Source organism: Anopheles coluzzii, chromosome 2 (genome assembly GCF_943734685.1).
Source record: "Anopheles coluzzii chromosome 2, AcolN3, whole genome shotgun sequence".
Lineage (NCBI taxonomy): Eukaryota > Metazoa > Arthropoda > Insecta > Diptera > Culicidae > Anopheles > Anopheles coluzzii.
This window is the reverse complement of record NC_064670.1, coordinates 91932688-91958764: the sequence shown is the minus strand read 5'-3', so window position 1 is coordinate 91958764 and position 26077 is coordinate 91932688. Positions and strand designations below refer to the sequence as shown.

Genomic DNA, 26077 nt, shown 5'->3' with positions numbered 1-26077 from the left:
CCTAACCCTTCCACCGCCAGTAACCGGTTATCTTCACGACCAACCAACCAACAGCCAGATAAAAAGTGGAAGAAAACAAACAGCTTAAAACAAGCATCCCAAAAGTCGTTTAATTTACATCGACTTGTGTTATTTTTTGTTTTCACGAAAAAAGTTTTGAATTTTATTCTCTCCCTACCCCGAAAAGGAGTGTTTCGGCTGCTGCGTGATGATTCCGCTGTGGATGCTGTCTTTCGAACCGGTTCCCCTCAGCGAGATACGATTCGGCTGAATCCCAATCCCACCATCACCATCATCTAGAGAAGCAGGAGTGGTTGTGAGGTGGAATATCTCCGCGTATGTGTGTGAGGGTTTTTTTTTTATTTTTTGGGACGCATTGCAAAACGTTACCACAAGGGTTTGGCACCTGGCTCCAATTACCAGCGAAACAAAAGCGCGGATTGGCATTTACAAGTAGAGAAACGTGAACCGAAGCGCCAACGAAACGAGAAATTGGAGGGGGGAACCCTCCTAGAAACTAAATTAACCAAAAAACAAAAAATCTATTGCCTCCGTAGGCACAGTTTCTACTATTTTACTCTACACGCACACACCCTCAAGCGCAATACGTAGCCAGCGTGATCGTGTGTTAAGTGCGTGCGTAGCACGGTACCGAGATGTCTTCCAAAACCTTCTTACGATCGTAACGAACAAACCAAAAAAAAAAAAAAGAAGAAAAGATGTGCAAAATTTTGGACAAAAGCGCGCCAACAACAACCCGCGAAAAAGCTCTCCACACCGTAGCAATTGGAGTAGAACCCTGAGCGAGAGTCGTGGCGAAGATGTGTTGGATGGCAGAACTAAATAATAAAAGAAAACCACACACACACATGCTCCCGGCAAACGAGCTTTGAAAATTTATGATGATCTAAGTGTACCGGGGGCATCGAGCAAGAAGGGTGATCGAGCCTTGGTTGCTCTGGGTGAGCCGTGAAAACAAAACAGGATTTTTTCCCCCTACAAAGCAGAGGTGATCACCGTGGTATGTGGTTGGTCAGGTTTTTTTTTGGTCGATCGCTCCACGGTTGTGTGTGTGTATGGATATGCATAGCAATTTCCAAAAAAAAAAACTTCAAAAAACTTCGATCTTTGATGCGGTGTTCTGCTAACAGCGGCCAAGGGCTGGCCGGATTCTACTTGCTCATTCCGTATTGGAATTTTTGGAAGGTCTTGTACGTTTTCAAACGTGTTTGCGTTCGGCTTCTTTTCGGTCCCGCTTTTGTCCTTCGTGGTGGTGGTCGTGGTGATGGAGAGTGGTCAGAGCGATCCAGGAGGGCGACACGGGACGTGGAGAAGCGGCGAGGAGAAGCACACCACTATCGCCGTGCGGTGGGAAGGGAGCGATCGACACGAAACGACCACGCTATGTGGCTACAGCGCGCACCATGTCCATCCACAGTCCGTGCTGCCATGCCTGTGTGCGTGCCGTGTGTGCGGTGGAATGCGTACACACCAACACACCGGAACAGGTGAGCCCCGATGAGCCGGTCGCAACCGCAGGAAGGGATGGACGGCGAAGGCGAAGGTAACTGCACGCGTGGTTCGGCCCCGAGTCGACGGCACACACTCGCTTGGCGGCTCCGATCGGCCGGATCCGCTCCGGTGTGAGTCAGTTTGCTGTTGGCTGTGGTATGGTGCGCAAGTGTGACCGGCTTCTTGGTCGCGCTGGTCCGATCGCCGAACCAGAGCGAACCACCAGTGTCTCAGTCGCAGAGTTAGTTTGTGGCGTCCCTTGAACGGCGGGGACGATCGGTGGTGTGATAGAAGCCCTGCACGAAGCCGTTTAGTGTGCTCTGCCTCAACAGTACAAGAACTTCGAGTCGTTTTGGGTAGAATTTGTGCGCGCTTTGGTACAAAAAAAAAACCAACCAGCGAATATCAGTATTAGTGATCGTACGCTGTCAAATCACGTCACCCATAATAAGACACTAGCAGCACGTGGAACGGACATGAAAAAAGGTGTGTTGATCCGGCAGAAAGCGTTTGTTACAAAAAGTGGCGAAATAGTATCATTATGTAAGGTTGTTAGGGCGTTTGAGGAGACATCGGCGTCTAGGAACAAATGAAGTGTGTTTTTCTCGGGTGAGGTAGTATTAGATTGTTCTAGCAAATAGAAGAAGAAAAGAGAGAGAATCTCACTGGAAACACCTATCAGGCAACTATAGCGGGAAGTAGTGAAGCGAAAACGTGTAAATTAGAACGATCAGCAGCAGGAGTAGTACCAGCAGCAGCACCATCACCACCACGATGCGGCGATGGTTAGAAGACCTGCTTGATCTTCTCTTTTTGCGGCCATTTTCAACGCGTTTTTTTTTTTGGTTTGTGGTGAGCCGGGTGAGTCTGCCTGTTTGTCCTAAGTATTATCGCGCCATTTCCGATCGCTTCGTTTGCCCTCCCTTCCCGCAACATCGCTCCTCGAAACACTTACACGCAAGTGCACCACCATCATCACCTGTTGTTTTAGCTTCTTCTTTTGAGAATTTTGAGGAAGTAGGAAACAAAAAAACGAAGATGGATCTTGCTCGCTAAAGCATTAGATCGCGCAGGTTGGTGGTGTAATGGGGAGATGAGGAGTTTGAGGTAAAACAATAATGAGGCACAACACGGAGGCACCAGCTCTCAACGCTGCCTGCAGACTACGTCATTAGAGATGGTCAAAAGGCTAGGTCAGCGGTGAGTTTCGGGTATAGGAGTGAGCAGGCTAGAGAGATAGCGAGAGGCTAAAGAGAAGAGGGCTAACGCTAGCTAAGTATCATCTTGAACGGGTTGAGTTCGTTCTTTTCCTTACCTTAAATCTATTTGCTCTATCTTACCCGCCCCGGGGCTCTATCCTCTCAGCGGACCCTTCCCTCAACCGGTGCGATCACCGAGCGAAACACCGCACAAGCATCGAAAAAGTGTTGATTTCCCCACTTCTTCATCCGTATCCAACCTTCACACACACACACACAAAATGCTACGGGAAAAACACACCGGTCAAGCGTGCCAGGTGTGCGGAAGGTGGCAGGGCATGGAAGCGGAAGCTGGTAACAAAAATGTGAGTTCCACACTCGAACTTCACTCGACCGCTTCGAAACAGTTTTTTTTTTTTGGGGGGGAAAGAGACCACCATCGCGGGTGTGGAAAAATCGCATGGCCACAAGACAAGACACAACGGCCAGCGTGGCGCGAAGGCGTACAACCATCCTCCATTAGCGAAACGAAGGTGAGTATGGGCATTTTTGGGTTTTTTTTTGGTATTCTGCTTTTCTTTGTAGGTGTGTAAGTAGCCGTGTAGGCGTACGATGTGTGCGTGCTGGAGTGGGTTGATCGGGCCAAAAATGTTGTTACAAACGGCATTGAAGCTATTCAATTTTGGGGTGGAAGCGGCCACGGCCAAGTCGTCCGACAAAGGCGACAGCAGCGGGCAAGACAGCAGGAAACGTTCACAAGTAACTTTCCGTTGGTTCGATTGTGGACGGATGTGTAGGGGCACTGGGCGAGCCGTCGATAAGAACATGAAGAGCGGTACATGTACACTCGCTAAAAGGAGGTGCTTTTATCAGCGGGAAATGCTCCCCCTCGGGGGTACAGGAAGATGATGTCGCTTAGATTCTTTAAAACATGAAATCGAACGCACGATAGTGTCAATAGCATGAAACATGAAGACGAAATAGCAAGGCCACAGCAAAGGTGCCGCATTTTGAGGTGGTCTTGAAGCGTCCGTCATGCCTTTTTTCCCCGACAAGAACGATACAAAATTGCATCATTTTTGGGCTTTTACACGTAATTTAACGTAGCATTTGCTTCACGTTCGTTGGTAGGCTAAGATCGTTAAAAAGTATGGAAGTTTGAAGCTAAACTTCATACTTACAATTAAAAGCTGAAAATGGGACTTCTACTTCAAGCGTTCAAGCCGAATTTTACACCAACCAGCTGAAACAACTCGCCACCTCTTTGCGCAAGAAGTGAAACATTCAGCTCAAGGATGCGGTGGTGCCCATTTTTCGACAAAATCAATCGAGCCTCCTCCGCGCTAGTACATAATGCGTCCAACCGAGGGCCTCTTGCTGCAAGGTCTTTATTAAGCCCGCCTAATTGGTAATTGTACGGCAAGTCGGGACATGAAAAGAGCGACGCATAATAATCGATAGACACAGAAGAAGAAGCAAGGCTGTGTGGTGATCGAGCTGGGGTTTTTTTTAAAGCTACGGGGTTCTCTTTCCCACCCCGCAAACCCAACCTTACTATGAACAACGTTTCGGGTTTTTTTTCGTCCATTTGATCGTACATTAGAAAGACCGAGAGAGGAGATGTACAGTGTGAGGGCAAACCACCGGCAGCGAAAGGCCGTTCGACAGGCTCTCGATCGGAATGATTGATGAAAATGGATGCCTTTTTGGCGGACGAATTTTGAAGGATACCATGACTCCCCTCGCTCCTCCCAGCTGCATCGTACCATGCTGGCGTACCCATTATTTTTGGTGATTGTTGCCGAAGTATTGCGTGATCACAGGGATCGGGGATCGATTTTTGTGGTTTTTAGTATTCCGATCGTGGTGCGCGCCGATACACTGGGCAACCCAGGTGCTTTAACATATTGGTGGAAAAGAATCAACGCCGGCAGCGGAGAGGTTCGTCTGGGAACGATTCCGGGCATATGGTTACGCCATGCGCGCCCATTGGTTCCCCCCTTCCCCTCCCTCAGCCGTTGTTTGCGTAATGCAAAATATTAAAGTGGAATAAAATCTCGCGCCATCCGTCCTCATCCGGAATGCATAATGTGTGCCCTCTCCGCTTGGGACGTGCCCGAAGGTGGTGGTTTGGATGTAAAGTGTGTGTATGTGTGCGGCTGGAGTGTTCAGTGCGGGGTTTTTGGCGGGTCTCGATTACGATTCCCGGCCTGCGATTACGATTCCTCATTGTGGATGCGAGACGGCCCTCCATACATCTTTTATGAGTTGAGTGAAACCTGAGCAGTCATGATTCCCGGCCGGCGGCATCATCGACCTCGCTCCGGTGCTGAAGAATAAATGTACCGGCGTTGGTGGGGCGGTGGTCGTAACCGTCTACTGCCAACCGCAGGCGTATGCAGAACAATGCAGAATGTGTCCTCCTACCCAATTCCTGATTTCGGTGCAGCAGCAGCAGCAGCAGCACATATGCAACAACCGGATCGGCCAGACCCGTGGGGTCGCATGAAAAATGAGCTCTCTTTCGCCTCCTGCGCTTTTCACCTGTACTCACGCACCGGTACACTGCGTGAATGGAATGTAATGCGTAAAACGAGGGACAGTGATTGGGTAAGCGAGGGCAAACAAATAGCTTCGAAAGGGCAAACGAAAAGAACGGAACACGCTAGAGAATCGAAAAGAAAAAGATGGCTTCACCGTTCCCAGAAAACACAAAAGTGCAACAGGATGTGCTGCTGCTGCTGCTGCTCTGTGTCTGGGATATATGTCGGCGTAGGGAAGATACGAAAAGAGGAAGAAACCACACCAGTAGACAAACACAAGCAGACACAAGGCTTTTCCCCTAAAACCACTGGCACCTTTTTTCAAGGATTTCTTAAGCTCGGAATAAAAAGGTGTAGTTTCTCATGTTCTAATGGAATGTTCGAAAAGGGTAAAGCAACCATTTTGCGCTGAGGAAGCACAACTGAAAGGAAGATAAACGGAGACAGCGCAGCGCGTGATTTTGTTCCCAGTTTTCTTGCTTTATTTTTTTTCTTCTTGGGTAATAGGTACAAATCCTTGAGAGAAGGAAACCACCTTACCCCAGGGCCTGGGGATGGAATGGGAAATGACCGAAAATTAACTTTGTGGGTTGCTCCGGTATAAAAATATACATCCAAACGAAACAGCAGGTAGCAGGTAAACTTCGAGGTAGACACATCATTAAATCTTGCCCAGAGTCGTGATCGTTAAACCTGGCTCTCCCTATCCCTTTACGATCAAGATCACCCTCAGCTCGTACGGAGCGAGGGATAGTTTGTGTACCTGCTAACTTCTACCGTGTGTATCTCATACCTTCTGCACAAGTCAGTTTTGATGTGCTTCTCAAAGGTACAGTTTCCAAGGGAGAGAATTTCCTGGAATTCCATCTTCCAACCGACCTGTGCGGGATAGATTCTGCAGGGGTTTATTTTACAGTCGGTACCTGCCTAAACCCTACATTACGGCAGCCATTCTTCGTTTTTGTTACTTTAGCTTTAAACGAGCGTCAGGATGCCTCTTAAAAGGGATTAAATGTCTGCAGCCCGACGACGATGACTGTTCAGAACCAGTGCGCAGTGGCAGTTCCAACTGCGCCAACGCCATTCTAGAGGTCCTTGTGTGCGTTGCTGCTTGCACCACTCGATAGGGTCTCTTAACCCAGGGAGTGACTTTTGGATCTCGTTCCCACGTGTGCGGGTGAGCAAGCAAAGGATGTCTAGACAACGGCCGTTATTTGATTGATTTGTTACGATGATCTGACAGATTTGCTTTTAGTGTTTTCTGTCTCGGATCTTATCACAGGACACAATGAAGCAGATGTACGTGTACACCGTGAGAAGTGTGTGTGCAAGAAGTTCAGGATTTTACTGACGTTAGCGTGTTCGTCACACTGAATAATAAGCAACCAAAGGTGTCATAAAAGATCCTTCAAAGCAATAATATAAAGCAAAAGAGCTTAATACACCTTCTCCCTAGACCTTAACACTGGTTCGCTGAGCAGGGTGTGGTGTTCGAGTTGAACTCGTTAGTGATGTTATTACCAAAGTGTTCTCGGTGCCGTTTAGAGGATGAAGAAATCTAGCGAGCGTGTACCAACCCCATACGTACGAGTCCAATGTCCATTGAACTTGCGGTGAACCTGGCGGTGTTGTAAACGAGACCAGGTGGTCATAAATATATCTCCCACTCCAACATCTTTAGCTTCTCGTGAGTGGGTTTGGCGAACAGCGCGCCCCGCAAACTCACGCTTTAAATGAACGGCAGAACGTTTTAGCTTCAACCCCGTGCTGGACACACGATTTAACCGTCCAGATAGGAGCAGGATAGGAGGACGGAGGAGTCACCGATCCGTACTGGTAAGACTCTTGTGATCTGCATACGTAAGCGTGCCCTGCCACGAACGGACGGTGATTTGCAGGAATGAACAACTACGGGGCCAGTGTACACGATCTACTGGGGGAGCTTTGGAGCGGCATGTTTGTTCTATCGCATCGCCCACGGAAAACTGGGGGAGCCAACGTTCTTGAGCCGGTAGTCTTGAGCGCGTGGGCTAAGCCAGCAGCGACAGGGGTCCGACCGAAGGACAAACCATCGGCAGAGACACAGTAGCGTCGGGTCGGACAGCAAATCGTGCAGCAGGCCGCGAAATTTCAAGTCCACTCGATCAATCATACGCTCACAGTCGGTGACGGTCGATTCACTGGGTGGCGAGACGAGACAGCTCACCACGTGATCACCAATCACGGAGAGTTTGGCGGGCAGGAGGTTGTCTAGTCTAGGCTACGGTAAAAACCTTTCGCTTTGGGGGATTTTTTTTTTTAGTTCATGAATGGGAGAGTTGCGTTGCCTTACGAAATATCTTGGCAATAGGCTCAATCGCTCGAGCACGTGTGAAGCACACCGCTCCGCTGTGTAAGCATTACGGAGGGTTGCGCTTTTATAGCGACGACGTGTGAATTCATCACTCCGGCAATCACACATCCCAAAAACCTGTAAGTGATTCATGTAGCAAACCCCCCACTCCCACCGGTAACATATATCCCAACAGCGCCAACTGCCCAACAAGTGGTGACCGCCTTGGAATGGTGGCGCATTCTGTGTAAACGATGACGACAGCTGTTGAATCTTAATTGCTCAGGCGATGGTTCATTGGGATCTTCCCGGAACATCATCATCATCATCCTTATGATCGTGTCGTGGCCATTTTTGTAGCTCCATACCACGCTGGAACCGGCCCGCGTAACCCGCTGACTCATAAAACGTGCGCAGTCGACCAGGCAGTTCCTGCGTGTGACACGGATGCCAGTGTCTCGGCGTAACCATATTTGCGTTTGATTAAATCCGGCCCTACAAGGCAAGGACAAGTTTGTGATGCGTCGCGTGCGTACAGTTGAACTTTTGCCACATTGTAACGCCGATCATGGCGAGCGACGGTGCACGGTGAGGCGCCATACGCAAAAAAAACCCCCGGTTCCTCGATGAAAAAGGTGACAAATGGTTCAGCATTTTTATCCAACCACACGCCACATCCATCAGGCAAACCCTGTTCTTGCATGATCAGGGTGGAGAGAGGGCTAGTTGAGAAACTAGTCAATTAAAAAGCAGTCAACCATTCGCTTCCCATCCCATGTTCTCGCGACATCTTTCCCACAAGACACACCGACACGGAATTACACGTTGGCCGGCGACCAGGTGTGTGTGTGGCGGTGGCGGTGGTTGGTAATTACATTTCGTTTTGTGAAAGTATATACTACACATGGCGGAATGGAATTTCGTGAGCTATTTAGAAGCCCTCCCCCTGCAGGGCTAACCTTTTAATTTTCGGCAGCAAAAAAGAAACGATTGTTGATGCCATCAAATGCGAACCATCATCGTCGCCGCCAGTGTGTGTGTGTTTGGTAGATGGAGGGTTCTCACGCCACCGCTCTAGCTCCGCGTGTGAGTGCGCGTATCGGTTTTGAAAGGCGTGCCTGGAGTGCGGAATAGTAGTGGCAAGCAGAATTGAAAATTAACAAAAAAAAAAACCGCGGCCAGATTTGACCCCTGCCAAGAGATGAACGCATTAGACACACTTCATGCCGTTTCGATTGATTTTTTGTTGTTGTGTGCAGCGATCGATGTGTGAGATGCTTACTGGTTCATGTGCACAAACGCGGAAGTAAGACGTCATCATCTCATCGGCGTAGTGTGGGAAGTGTGTTGGCCAGTGGCCCCCCGGTGAACAAAGAAACGGAAGGAATCGGATAGGAAAACGATCCAGCTGCGCACGATCGCTTTCAGTAACACAGCGTATGTGTGTGGCTTTTTTTCGTGCAAATAGGAAAATACTCAATAGAATTCAGTGGCAAAGCAAAACAATTAACTAAACCAACTCGATTTTTCTTTACAGGTGTGTGGTTCCGGTGTTCGATTTTTTTCTCTCTCTCTCTCTCTCTCTCTGAGCGATTCGCTGCGTATGCGCAAACAAAACGCAACCATGTGTGTCTGTGTCGCAGATCGAAGTAAAAATTACGAAGTAACCGCAAAGCTTCCATTACATCTTCGTGATTTACCTCCTCACAAGCGAACACACACACCCACACGCGCAAGGAGTGGGGCACTCAAGGGTTGCTTGTATGTCATTCCGTTCCCACATCATCCCGGATGTTTCGCGCGTTCTGTTGGTGTAATTTATTCGTGTGTCTCCGCAAAAGGAAGAACGAGTTTGTTTTTTTTTTCTCGTCTCGTTGTGTTGCTCACCAACCCCCCCTTTGGGTGATCTTTCTGACCCATTAGATATTCGCCATCCTTCGGTCGCATCTACCCTGCTGCTGCATTGCATTAAGTGACAATCGCATGGAAACATGAAATTAGAATAGAAACGTTTAGATAACGATTTTAAGTGGTGTTTAATCTTTACCTTTTGCCTATTTTAGATCACAACGATTTTACTCGATTCGAATTTGGGATCGATCTGTGTGTTTGTGTGGCTTTTACGTTAAACCTTCAATTACTTCCAGTGCAGTTCCGGTTCTTATTCCGGTTAGATGGCCGCGCCCGTCGATAATGCAGCATATTGTTATGCTTTATCGAAGACACAAACACACACACACCACACACACCGAAGGAAGCAATACCGTGCTGTAGTAGGAGGGCCCACCAGGTGATACGCACGGCAGCATGCCACACGGTGACAGCGGCCGGCATTGAGCACGTGGAGGGCTTGGTTTTTATCAGCTTGACAAGTTTGTTTTTGTAGTCGATGAGGTACGGTATGTATGTATGCACGGCAATGTCGTGCGGCGCGAGCGTAATCAAACGATCGTATCAGTAAACAGGAGCGACGGCGGATGCGGCGGTGGCGGCGGTGGCGGCGGCAAAGGGAGAATATTGATTAGACAACAACGTACGGCGCGGATCGGTGTGTGCTGTTGAGGCGATAACAACAAGCGGCGGAGAGAGAGACCGACCGACCGACCGTTCAATATCTATCGAGTCTCCTGTAAGCAACGTAACAACACACGGTCAGTTGTACTGTTGTAAGTGTAGCCGTCGTTGTTGTCGTTGTCGTCGTCGTCGCACGGTTTGAGATGGAAACGGTTTTGGCAACGTGTCCGCAGCACGCGTTTTTGCGCGTTCGCCAGAAGCACTCTCGGAGAGGCGGATGGGAAAAACCGGTACCACCATTAACACTTGTCGACTAATTTGTGCTAGCGTGATCTCAGTGTTCATCCAGCGGCATCATCATCACCATCGTACAGATCGCAAAGGATGCGATGAGATTTGACTTAAAATTGAAATAGTTTTGGAGAAGCGGCAATGACGAATGACGAAACCATCGCATAAATCCAGCTACCAGCTGGAAAGGTAAAGTTCGTTGCAGCTTGTCGATAAATTGAAATGTCAATATTGATACAAATTGGCACCCTTCAGGGGTGGCCTGCGGGCATACACGCACACACGTTCGAACGGCATATGGGAATGGCTATGGGTAAGTTGTCAGTGTGATCATCGTTGTGCGTAAGCTGCCCGTACTGCCCCAACATCGTTGGAGCAAAAAATCACGCCAACGGGAAGATGATGGGAAGTCATCGTCCCTATCCTATCGACGCTCCCCCTCTTCTATGTTCTCTTCGTCAATGTTCTCTTTGGTTATCTAGCTGTATGAGTGTATTTTAAACGTCATAAAGCTAGCATACCGAAGTTAATAATTGACTGATACTCATCGATGGACTCACGTTAACGATTGCAACAAGATCGCTTTACGCGGGACAGCGTTTCAGTGTGTTTGTGTGTGTGTATGTGTGTGGTTGAGCAAAGCAAAGTGTGTTGGGGGTGTACAGTGAAATAGCAAAACCCGTAATCAAACGATACTGTGAGAGATGTTAGTGGAATACATATTTAAAATCATACATCGAATAAATAAAACTAATACAGAACAAGAACCATTAGCAATTGGCTTGTTATGCTGTTTTGTAAAAATAAAAGAAAATAAAATAAATAAAAACAGTGCTTGTAAAAACAATTTATATATAAATGTGTAAACTTGTGTTTCTGATGTGTGTTCTGTAAATAAAACCTCTAGAACGAACCGAAACTAGACTTCTTTAAGCTCTTAAAAAGACAAGGGACAAGGATGAAACCCGTTTATTCAAATCAGTTACGAATATGGCCAAATGTTCCATTTGTGTTGGGTTTAAAATTTGACCTAGCAGAACAAAAGCCTAATGTATATCGACTGTAGCTGTAGCAGTAATTGAGTTGACGATCGAGTCACGTGATGCAATAAGTCTATTCAATGTAATATAAATAAAATTGGCACAATTCCCGATATGAGAAACTGTGATTATTTTTTACCAATAGCAAGATATTCTTTATAGCGTGTGTGGGGATAGCCCGGATGAAAATTGCCCAAAGTCTGGCCTAATACTAGTCAGTTTGTCTCGTATGATTCGACCAGTGAGCGGTATTTAATAAAAAAATCCATAATCTACAATCTTCTAGACATTATTTGATTGAATATGTGATAAGATTATACCAAATCCTCTTGTTTTTGGTACCTTGGTGCTTTGCATTAGCGTGATGCCAAATGTGCGCACAAGATTTTATATTTCTAATTGGAAATGAATAAACTGGATAGAAAACGAGAAAATGACAAAATTGCGAAGGTATGCCATTCACCTTTGGCCATTGCCATTGGCTACATATAAATTCTGATGAGGATTTCACCTCAAAGAACTAGAAAGTGAGATTGTACATACATCATAGTTGCAGTAGTTGTATAGGCCCCTGAGAAATGTACTCTGTGCAAATATGACGAAACCCTCTTAGTCAGGTTCGAGTGGAAGATTCTCAGAACAAATGCTTGATCTACTACAACAACAGCTCTATGAACTGGTCTATCTATCGTACAGCGGATCGAGCACGCACGGCATCCGGTCCATAACATACGCATAGCACTAGACGATGTAGCCTGTAACGTTATTGTCATTGTCACGTTGCCCACAAGGATTGAATTTGAAGTGGCAACGTGACATAGACGCAACGTGTAAGGCTAGGATAACGAATTGGCAACAATTACGTACACTACTGCACTAGGCCATTACCGGATTTGGCACCGGAAAAGTAAGTAAGCGTAAAAGTGAAAAACGGCAAACGAAGCACTGAGAAACTATGGATTACATGCTCGATTAGTACGTCATATTTTCCACGTGTCGAGCTCTTCAAGATGGAGAGGGAAAGACTTACCGTCGAAATGCATCAGCTGATCGTGAAAATCTGGGAACTGGAGGAACTACTGGAGGAGTGGAAGCTGGGTGTTATTCACCCAGTATACAAAAAGGGTGACATGCAGGATTGCTCGAATTTTCGAGCCATCACAGTCCTAAATGCCGCCTGCAAGATCCTATCCCAGATCCTGTTCTGCAGACTTGCGCCCCTTGCTACATATTTTGTTGGCAGCTACCAAGCTGGGTTTGTTGGAGGCGAATCCACCACCGACCAAATTTTCACTCTACGGCAGATCCTCCAGAAGTGCCGAGAGCGCCAGATCCCTACGCACCACCTGCTCATCGACTTCAAGGCGGCCTACGATACCGTAGACCAGAATGAGTTATGGAACATCATGCAGCGGTACCATTTCGCTGGGAAGTTGATCCGACTGTTAAAGGCCACCATGAACCACCATGAATCGTTCGAATCTCATAGGGGTATGAGGCAAGGTGACGGATTATCCTGTCTATTCTTCAACATCGCCCTGGAAGGTGTCATTCGAAGACACCGCGGGGCTAGACAACGACATCCGTGGCACGATCCTCTACCGGTCTCTCCAATTTCTTGGCTTCGCGGATGACATCGACATCATCGGCAGGACAACAGCGAAGGTATTTGAGGCGTACACTCGACTCAAAAGGGCAGCAAGAATTGGATTCAGAATCAATGCGATGAAGACGAAGTACCTGCTTACCGGAGACTCAGACCATCTGGGAAGCAGTGTATTAGTTGACGGTGAAAACCTCGAGATAGTTAAGGAGTTCTGCTATCTCGAGACAGTCGTTACTTCGGATAACGACATCAGCAGCGAAATCCGGAGACGCATTGTGCAGGGGAATCGTGCAAACTATTACCTTCACAGACTGCTGAGATCCAGAAGACTTCGATCCCGCACGAAAAGTCTACGGACACGAGTCCTGGACCATCCGAGCTTGCTGAGCTGTACGGCGAACCGAGCATCCTGACGGTAGCGAAGGCTGGCAGGATACGATGGCTGAGGCATGTTATGAGGATGCCGGACTCATGCCCCGCCAAGAAGGTTTTCGACAGCGATCCCCAGTTTTGTATAAGACCCAGGGGAGCACAACGAACTCGATGGCTGGATCTGGTGAAGCGAGACTTGTCGGGGATCGGGTGTCTACATGGATGGGAGGCTCATACACCGCCATGCACCATGCGATTTCAAATGTACATGCTTTTCCGCAAACATTGGATGCAATATGTACAAATTGCATACTTTTTATAGGACAGTTGTATGCAACGATATAAATTTTGTATGCGATCGAGTAAGTGTTGCATGAAATACATCTCAATACAGACACCTGACGGAAGCTGATTGGAACGGGAATGGGAACAGATGCTTCTTTCCAGAAATCGTTGCTTTACAACGAATAAGTGTACGCCAACCAAAGAGGCCAAAATGTTCGACAGCTATTACGCTTTACTACAATAAACAACATTATATAACATGTTTGATGTGTTTGCGGACAATCGGTTCGCTCACCAAAGCGGACGTTCCTCACGATCGGATTGCAAAACTGTGAAGCTTCTTAAAATCTTTGTAAAAACACCTGCTGTGATCACAAGTGCCAGAAAATCTCGCCCTCTTTTTCCTCAACCATTAATCATTAAATGCGCCACTCACGTATAAATGCTGCTGCTTCTTCGCTGGTGCGCTTCGAACACGAGTGCGTCAGCAATGCACCACCACTGCATTTGTAGTGATATTGCCGTAGAGCCTTCTAGAACCTCTCTCTCTCCGACGCGCTGCTTTATAGCGAATCGAAACGGAAAAATAGCCTACAACGTTCGCGGAACGTTTTCTGCGTTCGTTCCCGAATAATGTCCTCCACGCTCAGCTCAGATTGCAGCAATCGTAGCTGAAAATGATAAGAGCCATTAGAATACTACCTTTTTCACAACGTTCCGTAATGCACACCGACTAACCTTTCGCTGTTCCGTTTTGAACTGCTTGTTCAGTGCAACGTCGTCCTTGTTTTCCTCCCGCTTGTCCTTGAGCGTCTTGACCGTGTCGGCACACACGACGATACACTTCTTGATCGCTTCCTGCCGGTGGCTGTAGCCCGATTCTAGCTGTCCGTGCAGGTCGCGACACTTTGCTTCAGCATCGACCTGACCTTTGAACGATTCCGTCGGTATGGTTGTGTTCAGTGCGTAGATGATTTTGTCATCCAGATCGCGCATCTTTTTCAGTTGCTCCTGTAAACGAGTGGCGCAAAGAGGAACGGTAAAAACATGCACCAAGCCTGTGCCGGGAATGGCCGGGAAAGATTACACAATCTAAGCAACCGTGCGGTGTGCTTTCCGTGCGTCGGCCAAACCACGGTGTGCTTGATTTACCTGAAACTGCGAGAAATCGGCACACTCATACTTGAAACTCATTGCTACAGATTCTGTGTGATGCGGTGGAGATTGTCGGGGTGGTTTTTGCGGTGGTTTTTCTGTTAAAAATTGATCAAAAATACAACAATAACAGAAGCGAGCGTGTGCGCTATGCAATTTGCCGACCAAAACTTTCACCTTCGTTTGACAGCCGGTTTGACAGCGATCGGTGGACGAGCTTTAGGGAACCTTCTACTCGGGAGCAGGGACAGCAAAAATAATAAAATAAAACAAAAATTGAACTAACGTGGAGGGTAAATTTATTGTTTATTTCATGAATAAGTTAGTTTCGTTTTATTTTCTCTCAATAATCTACGGAAGAATGAGTTTGGCACATGTTCTTCAATGTGGGTTTCATGTTATTGTTTATCCACAATTTGAATTTATCAGAAAATAACGGTTTCAATTTGGAAAATAGAAACAAACAAACGACTGAAAAACACAATTAAATAGATTTAAACGGTGTTTTTAGCATTTAACAAAAAGTATCCGCGAGGCCAACGGACCCCGGTGGCATGGCAACCTATCGCTCGCCAACGACCCGCATCGCATCCAGTGTGCACTAGCAAACAAACGTCAATCGCCCGAGTTTGGCAGACCGTCTGACAGTTGCTGATGAACGTGAAAGTCGTGGTGTAAAATTTCCAGATTTCCTTCGCTAAATTTGCCACAAAAGTAAGTTTCTGCAGCCACAAAACATCCTATAGTGTGTCGCTCTCGGTGCCTATTTGCCGTACATCGATTCCGAATCGTCCAGCAGCGTCCAGTGGGGAAAGCAACAGCGAAACAAGTGCCAAGCTAGAGCGATCCGTGTGCACAAGACGATTTGTACGTAGGCCTCGTACCAGCAGCAGCAGCAGTAGCAGCAGGGTGGTTGGCAAGTGTTGAGAGAAAGGACGAGAAGGCGCGAGCAAAAAAAAAAGAAAGACAAGATTTACTAATGTCACTCGCTGTGCCCCCCTTCCTTTCATCCCATCACGTCCCCCGTGCTGGCGCACTAAATATGGGCCTTTGCGAAAAATGCATCTGCAGCAGCTCGAGAATCGCTCAGCTGCTGCTGCCCGCCCGTGTGCACGCACCGCCGTCCATCCCGTGTCCGCTGTCGCAAGACACCCCGTGCTAGCTCGTGCTAGCCAGAGCTGCATGTGTGAGTGTGTGTGTCTCGCCGTGCATTGCATGGTCGGTGACGGTGTGTTGTGTCATTCGGCCACCGTACTGGCTCGATAGTTCGCACTTTTTCAAATCAATAAGGCACAGCTCGTTGGTCGGGGCCGAAGCGGATGGGACGGGGCGAAAATCTCCGATTTCGTAGCAGCAATTAACAAGCGCAAACCGTGTCCACTGAAATCGTTACGGTGATAGATCTGTTCTCAATCTCCCTCTCTCCCAACTAGGAAATGTCCAACGCAACGCATCGGCATCGGTATAAAAATGTGGGCCTGGACTCGACAGAAATGCGGCGCCGGCGAGAGGAGGAAGGCATTCAGCTGCGAAAGCAAAAGCGCGAACAACAGCTGATTAAGCGACGCAACGTCAACGTGGCCGACGAGCTCGAACAGGATGCAATTCTTTCGGTAGGTGGTTGCGCATCATATCTGTCGTTTGTCCTACTCTCACTGGCCTGTTTTGTCTCTACGCTGTGATGCGCAATTTTGCAGGACGAGACAACATCGACCGACAACCGGTCGCTCATACAGCCGGCCGTCATCCAGGCACTGTACAGCGAGAACATCGAGGAGCAGCTGGTCGCCACACAGAAGTTCCGCCGGTTGCTGTCCAAAGAGCCCAACCCGCCCATCGATATGGTGATCAAGCACAACATCGTACCGCGGTTGGTGCAATTTTTGGGCAACTCGGAAAACTCCACCCTACAGGTAAGCTTGCAGGGACGGGGAAGGCCGAGTGTTTCCGTTGCCATTGCCTCTTTACACACTTCTTTCTTCGAACGCTTTGGTGCAGTTTGAAGCTGCCTGGGCACTAACGAACATCGCTTCCGGAACGTCAGAGCAAACGAGCGTGGTGATAGCGGCCGGTGCCGTGCCAATCTTTGTCGATCTTATGAAAAGCCCCCACGAGGACGTGCAGGAGCAGGCGATCTGGGCGCTGGGTAATATTGCCGGCGATTCGCCGGAGTGTCGGGATTGCGTGCTGGATCACGATGTGCTGGAACCGCTGCTACAGTAAGTATTCCCTCCCCGCCCCCCTCGAAAAGGTCCTCCGTGCCGTTAACGAGGTTAATTGAAACGTTTGCATTTGTTTTTTTTGTTTCCCTTTTCCCCCTTCAGCGTTTTGAGTACCTCGCGTCGGCTAACGCTAACGCGTAACGCGGTGTGGGCCCTGTCGAACATGTGCCGGGGTAAGAACCCGCCGCCCGATTTCTCCAAGGTCGAAAAATGCCTTCCCATTCTGTCCCAGCTCATGTTTCACAACGATGTGGAGGTGCTGGGCGATGCCGTTTGGGCGGTCAGCTATCTGTCCGACGGTTCGAACGACAACATCCAGGCCGTCATCGATGCGGGCTGCTGCCGGCGCTTGATCGAGCTTCTTTCGTAAGTGTTGTTAAGAGATTTCTGTTTCCATTACTGTTGTTGCCGCTCAATGTTGGCTCTATGCCACCAATTTTTACAGTGTGTATACATATTAGCTATTTTTGTGTCTTTAAGTCAACAATTTGGTACTATTGTAGAAATCGTGATAAATACCCAAAGTATTTGAGCAGATTTATGATAGGTAAAACATGTTGGCATTACAATAATTGTGTAATTTAACGTTATTTTGAATTTAAAATTTGATTAGGTAATCAAATGTGTGCTGACTTAGCCTGACTCCAGTGAAATGTTCAAAATTTGATGAAAAGCTTATTTTTTAATTTCTATTGATAACATTATTAATCACGTGACTTTAATTTACTAATTTTGCTACACACAGTTCCAAAAATTGTAGCAATTGACTTACAATGCATAAATTGATACCTTCGAGCCAAAAATTGATGACAGCGAGAGCTAAAAGAGGCCCTGAGAGACAAAACACGAAGACACGAAGTTAAAAGTTAGTCTCCTAGATATATAATTGCGTGTCGTGCCGGTAACTTTTATCGGCGACGACTGTAAGATATGGAATTGTGTCTCCTAGAAGGATAAAGCTTTTATTTTCGTTGAATCAGCCGTAATTGAATCGTGTTATCGAGTGATAAAAATTATTGCCAAAGCAGCTATCGTATCTCAATCATGCACACTAATCTGGTTGCCTTTTTCTATCGTTGCCAAACTCCACCCCCACCTTGCAGCCATAGCCACAACAACGTAGTGTCGGCGGCGCTGCGTGCCGTGGGCAACATCGTCACCGGCAACGACACCCAGACGCAGCTGATCCTGAACTGCAATGCCTTACCCTCGATCCTGCAGCTGCTCAGCTCGACCAAGGAGGCGGTTCGCAAGGAGGCGTGCTGGACCATCTCGAACATTGCGGCCGGCAACCGGAACCAGATCCAGGCCGCGATCGATGCCAACATTTTCCCGAGCATCATCGATCTGCTGCAGAAGGCCGACTTCAAAACACGGAAAGAGGCGGCCTGGGCCATCACCAATGCGACGAGTGGTGGCACGGTGCAGCAGATCAAGTATTTGGTAGGCGTCGGGCAGATGATTCGAGCAGAGAGGGGCATATGGATGGCCGACACATACGTAATTGTACATTTTCCCAACTTGCCCAACAGGTGGATGCTGGCTGTATACCGCCCATGTGCGAGCTGCTGACCGTGATGGACCCGAAAATAGTTACCGTGGCGCTGAACGGGCTGGAAAACATTCTGAAGGTGGGCGACGAGCAGCGAACCAAACCGAACCCGTACGCCGTAATGATAGAGGAATGCTACGGTAGGTGGAACTGCTCAAGTACACTGAGCTTTCAACCGTCGTTTAGTGCACGATACCACATTTGATGATGCGTTTGCTTTCCTCCAACTTTGCCCGCTCTAGGTCTCGACAAGTTGGAATTCTTACAATCGCACCAGAACAATGATATTTACGAGAAGGCATTTAGCATAATCCAAAAGTACTTTAGCAACGACGACGAGGATCTGGCGGTGGCACCGAGCACGGACAACAATCAGTTTCAGTTCAACGCGGACCAGTCGGTGCCGATGGATGGGTTCCAGTTTTAATTGCCTTCTACGTGTCTCTCGCACACACACACTCTCTTTCTCTCTCTATCTCTCTCTCTCCTTTTCCTCCCACACATGCACGCCCACATTTATTCCTGCAAACGCTACAATGTTTTGACCACTCCGTTATCAGTCACCTTGGCCCCATCCTCTCCCTGCCTTGTTGCAAGGTGATGATTCGTTCCCTGGACACATTAGGAACGCGTTAACGGGTTTGTTTTTTTTCTCTCTTCTTTTTGTTCTGTGCACCGTTCTCATTTCGAACGTGTAGAAAGGTTGACGTATCAGGAGATGTCGAGGGTATTTTAGAGGATTTCAGAGATACGGTTAGTGTGTGCTCTGATTGTCCTATCTCTGACAGCCACACAGCATATACATATATAGATATATACATAAAACAGACACATAAACTACGCGTAAACGCTCCCTCTTCTTTTCGGCGTTAAGCGTAAAAAGTAAAGCGCATATATGGGTAGGAGCAGTTGGTATATAATAGCCGACAAATCTTATAAATATAATACTGTAAAGTAATTTTTACGTTTAATGCGCGCCCCCCTCAAGACTTTCCGATGCACAGAAAGCGTGGTAAGGTTAGGGACAAAAAAGAAGGAGGGTTAGTAGACCGCAGCTTTGTTTTTCCTTTTGTGTGTGTTTGTATGGTGGCTCACCTTTGTGTGTGTGTGTGTATGTGTGCTGATATGAGCAAGCTTTTTTAATTTATTGTATACATTCAGGCCTTCTACCTTCCTACTACCATTTTGTACTACGCTGTGCTTGCAGACAGACACTTTTGCGTAATAGTAGGCCCTGAGAACGGTTACTACCCAGCTGCAGTTATGTGCAAATCGCAATCCTCTAGACTAAAGAGCGCTAAGAACAATAGGATTTTTTAACAAGCTGTCATTTTTTAAAAACTGCGTTAATTTATGTGTTTTTTTTATACCCAAACCTTCAATTCTTGTATAAGTCAAAGTTAACCCATACCCTCCCCTCCCCGCTTGACTACCGCTAATGATGCTTGTAATAATCTATTAAGGTCTAATGCTCTTAACCCCCGTGTAAAGATCGTGCAAGTTTTGTATCATTCGTTTGTGTGTACCGCTTTCGTACAACAACAAAAAAAAACCGGTACAGATATATTTTTCCCACATTGAAGACGCAAAAACAGCAAAAAGGATCGATCGGTGGTAATCATAAAACTGGTGTCCCTCACTACCACCCTCCACACTTAAGACCACCACAGGGACACAGGGATAGAGTGTGTGTGTGCGTGTGTGGCCATTCGGTCGTTTTAGAGTATGTACGCGTGCACGTATATTATAGATTCGAAACTCTCACACAACCCTCGGGACGGGACGGAACCAGCCCGACCAGGAATCGGAGGGCCCCTTCTTCCCCCCTTTCCGTTTTCCCCTTCACGTTATTCCGTGTACGGTTCTCAAGCAAAACAGTAAACAAGCAAAACAAAAACAAACAAAAAACAGAAGAAAAAGGAAACCAAACCTAAATTAACAAATAAAATATTCACCATTTATCTCTTGGACGTGTTTTTGTGTATTTTTTTTACTTTTCACTGTATCAAACACTGATCACCTTTTTTACGATCACGATCACCTGGAAGAAACAACTAATTATCAGTTTAGTTATAATTTGGTTGAAATAGCTTGGGGACGATCATGCAGTTAGTAGATCCCGATCAACTACATTCAGGTATGAGTACCGATCAAGTGTAACGGCTATCACTGCCTAACCACAGGATTGGATTCTATTCTGAGCAAATTGCACATTGTAAGGAATATTTTACCTATCTGCATAAAGTAATCTGTAGGAGATTGCTCCCTGTGGTAAGTAAGTAAACGAATAACAAGCAAATACATTATCACATACAGGGGGTTTCAATAGAATAAAGAACGTTTGCCATTGATCTCAACATCTTTGATTTCGATATCAATATTTTTCACGGCTTACTAATACATGCATCTATATCCTCAACCCATTTTATTTAGATATCAACAATGTCTGCTTCGATCTGATACAACTTCAAAACAATCCACATTTGAATTTTATCACAACGAAACAGACATGGCAGACATCCAATGATCTGTCATCGATTGAGAATATGGGTGCATAAGCAGGCCGTGGAAAACGTTGACATCGAAATCAAAGGTGTTGAGATCAATGGCAAACGTTATTTATTCTATTGGAAACCCCTGTAAGATCACCCTAAAATAATATATTAAACACATTTCGTTTCGTATTCCGCCGTAATTTTATACCTTTTGATCATAGTATTCACACATCACTATACAAATTCTACTAAATTTCCTACGCTATTTCCAACGTTAAATCCAACGCTGCACATTTACTACGGGTATGGTTTGTCGACTGGAATTGGAATTGTATCGGCCTCAGACTCGGACTCGGTTCAAATATCGTTACGAATTCAAAACCGGAACAGTTTCAGGTACTGGTTCCAGGAAATAAATGTATTCGGGAGCTCTTTCTGGATCATTATGGGTTCATGATAGGTTCCAGGACCGACCAGTATGGTTTCATGATAGGTTCCAGGACCAATATGGGTTCATGATCAGTTCCAGGCTTGGTATGGGTTCATGATCAGTTCCAGGCTTGGTATGGGTTCATGATTGGTTCCAGGACCGGTACGGATTCATGATTGGTCCTAGGCCCGGAATGGGTTCATGATCAGTTCCAGGCTTGGTATGGGTTCATGATTGGTTACAGGACCGGTATGGGTTCATTATCGTTTTCAGGACCGGTATGGGTTCATGATAGGATCCAGGCTGAGTATGGTTTCATGATCAGTTCCAGGCTCGGTTTGGGTTCATGATCGGTTACAGGGTAGATATGGTTTCCAGGACCAGTATGAGTTCATGATAGGTTCCAGGACCAGTATAAGTATAACTATCTCATTTCAATTGGGTCTCGAGCAAATTAATTTTAGCGTACTCTTAAAATTAAAAGGGGATCTATCTAATTGATTTGCGCAGCCCTGTAACCTGGTCAAATTAACTAGTTTCTTTAAAAAACAAACAAACATTTGCTCCAGCAAATATTATCTTTTTTTATTACATTAAACAAATGAAACAATTTTAAAATGCACAACATACACGTACATACATACACATTCTTCTTAATTAAGCCAGCATTAGTTGGATTAGTTTTCCAATGCACAGCACAGTATTTATTGTATCACTATTACTATTCTCGCTATTAATATACAGAAAGGCCACAGGTTGTGTTTTGTTCTGCATGTTGTGTGTGTGTGTGTGAGTTTTTTTTGTTATCTATTCAGCATTTACACCTTCCACCATTATCACCACAAACACACACACGCACATACCACTCTCGAATAGCTTCTGTTCCTTGTTTGCACTGGTTTGTTTCAATTGAAAAACAATAGACGAAGAGAATTAGTTTATGAGGAGAGCTTTTTGTTACTGTAAGTTTTTCTTGCTTATTTTTTCAAAACTAAAAATAGTTATCGTTTTACAAGTCAAAAGCATTTTCGTTAATAAATAGTTTAATAAATCAACTCAAAAAAATTGGAACATAATTAACTTTTCCTTATTTTTTAGCATTCCTATGTGTGTACGGATGTGTAGGGCGTTTGGTAAGCTTGTATACATTCATCCATTTGTATATATGTATATAAATATTTCCATATCTCATTATTTTGTTTGTTAAAGCCTTATCACTTACTTAGTTATTAAACGCGTATTTTAGTAATGGTTAACAACACAAACCACGGACCACGGCGTGCAACTTCTGCGTTGGTTCGTTGCCCTAGGAGGAGTAAAGTTTGTTGGAAACGAGATAATGTCCCAAGAGAATGCATTTAACAGTTTCTTTTTAAAGGCTTCTGAAGAAAACGGACGCTGTTTTTTTGCAAATTGTTTTATTCGTTTTTTTTTTGTTGTTGTTGTTTCAGTAGTCGTTTATATATTTTGTTTAAAGGTTTTTTTTATTAGCTTTAACTTTAGTGTTTTGATTTCGATCTTCTTTCGATGTAGCTGGCCTGCACCGAGTTGGGAAAAGGATGGCTGCACTTTCGCTCTCTTTCTTTCCCACGCGCTTCCTCCTTTCACATTGGTTGGTTAACGAAAATAAATAATTAAAAAAAAGGATGCAACGTGGCCACGTGGTGGTGTAGTTGGGCGCATAGCTACGATCTGATCTGACAGAAAGGGCGGGAACATAACCCGTAGTAGTGTGTGTCTGTGTGTATAAAGTTAGTTTTAATTGCAATCACCCGTCCCGACGTTCTGCCTGCGTGTGTGAGATGATTTGTGTCCCAGTTTTGTTTGTTTGCTATATCCTTCACAGTTTCATCTTTTCTATCAAATTTACAAATCCTACCTCTCGTTATATAATGCGGGAAAGGACACACACGGTCTTTCTTTCTTCTCTCTCCCCCTCTCTCTCTCTCTGTGCGTTTTATGTTTTTTAATTGTTTGTTGATATTTTTCTTCAGACTTTCGGACTAACACACAACGGGCAATCTCAATACAATAAATAATACACACAAGTAACGCCTTTGACGCCCTTACAAGCGGTAACATTTGAGTTGAAGTGGGAGAAGAGGGGGGGGGGGTTAGGGGGGTAAAGGCTGAAGGTGTGTATGTGTCAATTGCAACTTCATCTCCCCTGCGATCGCTGCGATAACAATGACTAAACGCGATATGCTCTTATAGAGGGCGAAAGGATCGTGATCGTGCTCCTTCTTCTTCTTCTTCTTGTTCTTCATCTACCTTAACATGTTCTAAAATCATTAATTTGCTTGCATTGCACAACACTGCCTCTCCTGTAACGAACGCAAATGAAATGTAATAAAAAACACAAAAAACATAGCACTATTTGTGTTCCAACACACGCAATACAAACACGATCGGACTTCTCTGGCGGACTTTCCTCTTTCCTTGCATTATCGTGTGCGAACGCATCGGGGTTTTTTTTTCTTACATAAGGATTATTATTATTTGAATAGTTAAAAAGGCATCTTCAGTGAATATAGGCCGTTCGCTACGCTACTAACAACAATGCTCGCGCTGTGTGCTTGCAGGTGTGTGTGTGCGTATGATCGTTCGTTCTCGTCCTTCCATCCCATAGCTCGAAACTCATTACAAAATCCACTCCTCCACACAAACACACACACACGCACACGCACAGACACAAAACTCTTTCTTTCTTTCATAATTTAATCATTCTTCCAGTTTCGCTAACTACATTCATCATCGCTGTCTATCTTACTACGCTCGGCAAGCAGCGCTAAAGGTGCTGTTAACAAGTATAGAGTGATTCAAACGCAGCAGCAAAACACAAAGGACAAAGGCCAAAGAATGGTAGAATAAAAATCCGAAAAGAACTCTCTCTCACTCTATATATAAAGCGCAATCGTGTATCATGGTGACTCTATTAAATAACATTTCAATACTTATATCGCCTGCGTACGGCGCAACTAGAAACAGGGGACGAAAACGGGAACGGAACGGAACGTCATACAATTCAAGAGACACAAAATAAAATAAAAACGAACAAAACGGTACGCCTAAAACGTGCGCAGAGCGCATGAAAGGATGGTGACGGGGGGGTGGCCGTTGTGATAAATAATTTAAACGATCGACGCGAATGACGTTGACGTGTGGGGTAGGAGTTGATGATGAATAGTGATGATGATGATGATCGTTGTTGAAGAGTGGAGTAACGGAGATGACGACAGTCGTTGGAACACGCGCTAGAGGACTATTATTTTCCCTTCGCGTGTGCGCATGTAACGTGATCCTCCTGGGAACCTTCTTCATCTTCTCCTTTCCTTCAGAGTGTGATGCTGATAATGATGGTCATGACATTGGGAGTTGAATTTTGCTTTTTTTGTTTTATGGCGGCGCACTGTCCGACTGTGTTTACATCAGCTTCTGCTTGGCGCACTCCGGACAGATGACGTCCTGCTCGTCGGTGATGAAACCGCGCCCGACAAGTGACGTTTTGCACATGGCGCAGATGAAGCAATCGTTGTGCCAGTGGCGATCCTCGAACGAGATGAAGCGCGTACCGCCAATGCCTGCGGGAGAAACAGAGAGAGGAACGTTAGCCGTTTGCCGACAAAACAAAAGAGCGCGCGCAAAACGCAATCGTTACGCACCGGTGATGGGCTTGGTACAGGAGGTGCATCTCTTCGCGAACAGCTCGCCGAAACATTCCGCACAGTACGGCTTCTCGTCGCGGCTCGTGAAGCGCTGGCCGGCCAGCGACACCTGGCAGTGCGTGCACGTGAAGCACTCGCGGTGCCACGGTTCGTTCTTGTACGTCACACCGCCGCTTGTGATGATCTGATGCGAATGGGGAAAAAGGGGGAAACAATCCGGCATTATAAGTTTAGTAGCGCAACTCGTCGCAGCATGTCGCCTTCTAGCCTAGTAGCTGACGACTAACTTACCTTCTTGCACTTAATGCACCGGGTGGCGTACTTTTCCTCGTAGCAGCCGGCACAGTAGATCTCCTGCTCGCGTGGGATGAACGACTTGGTGCCGATGGCGGTCTTGCACACGCAGCAGCAGAAGCACTTCTCGTGCCACTGTCTCGTTTTGTACTCCATCTTCTTCGTGCCTGGGGAAAATCGATATGGGAAAAAGAAGGAAAAATGGGTTAATATTTGAACAATATGATTTAAAAACAAATTAAAGCAAATTAAAAAAAAATATTCTAGGATAAAATCAGACTTTTGTAACGATCTGGTCACTTTCTTCATCTTTTTAGGAACAGCACGGCATAAAAACACAAATTCTTTTGTTTAAAAAATAGAAAAAGTTAATTATTTTGCAAAAACTACCTGCAATAAATCCTTTTTTGCGATTTTGCTTTTAAATTTTCTTATTGCTGAAAATATTATTCAAACGTATTCATTGTCCGTTGAAAAAAGGGATCAGTTTTAGTAACTTTTTATGCAGTGTTCACTTAAGCCATGTGCTCTTGGGAGCGCACCCACGACTCCGATACGGTTCCGGCTTTT

At 46.0% G+C, this 26077-nt stretch overlaps 3 protein-coding genes and 1 long non-coding RNA gene across 12 annotated transcripts in view; 1 reads left to right on the top strand and 3 right to left on the bottom strand.

Moving 5' to 3' along the window:
- Positions 1–9158: 9158 nt before the first annotated feature.
- LOC125906636 (uncharacterized) lies at positions 9159–10525 on the bottom strand. The gene is made up of 2 exons (XR_007452005.1): positions 9634–10525; positions 9159–9544 (listed from the first exon to the last, which is right to left on the bottom strand). It is a non-coding gene; the product is annotated as an uncharacterized LOC125906636 (long non-coding RNA).
- A 3381-nt stretch (positions 10526–13906) lies between these two features.
- On the bottom strand, positions 13907–15037 carry LOC120952101 (protein MIX23). Its single transcript, XM_040371221.2, has 3 exons — positions 14847–15037; positions 14433–14705; positions 13907–14365 (listed from the first exon to the last, which is right to left on the bottom strand). The coding sequence occupies exons 1-3, from the start codon at positions 14886–14888 to the stop codon at positions 14258–14260; spliced, it is 423 nt and encodes a 140-aa protein (XP_040227155.1). The 5' UTR covers positions 14889–15037; the 3' UTR covers positions 13907–14257.
- A 416-nt stretch (positions 15038–15453) lies between these two features.
- LOC120949423 (importin subunit alpha-7) lies at positions 15454–20593 on the top strand. Of its 2 annotated transcripts, none has more exons than XM_040366712.2 (8): positions 15454–15563; positions 16283–16462; positions 16547–16762; positions 16848–17068; positions 17174–17437; positions 18175–18514; positions 18604–18763; positions 18866–20593. In XM_040366712.2, exons 2-8 carry the CDS (start codon positions 16286–16288, stop codon positions 19048–19050), a joined length of 1563 nt encoding a protein of 520 aa, XP_040222646.1. In that variant the 5' UTR covers positions 15454–15563; positions 16283–16285; the 3' UTR covers positions 19051–20593. The 2 variants fall into 2 exon arrangements, with proteins under 2 accessions (XP_040222646.1, XP_040222647.1); XM_040366713.2 differs by lacking the exon at positions 15454–15563 and adding an exon at positions 15591–15716.
- Positions 20594–24435: 3842 nt separating this feature from the next.
- The window catches only part of LOC120949215 (four and a half LIM domains protein 2), a 116718-nt gene continuing 115076 nt past the window's right edge, over positions 24436–26077 (bottom strand). For all 8 annotated transcript variants that reach the window (XM_040366351.2, XM_040366359.2, XM_040366350.2 and 5 more), the window contains 3 exons: positions 25505–25674; positions 25211–25397; positions 24436–25129 (listed from right to left, as the gene is read on the bottom strand). In XM_040366351.2, the coding sequence (XP_040222285.1) occupies positions 24972–25129; positions 25211–25397; positions 25505–25674 (515 nt within the window). In that variant the 3' untranslated portion in view covers positions 24436–24971. The remainder of the gene's footprint in view (positions 25130–25210; positions 25398–25504; positions 25675–26077) is intronic.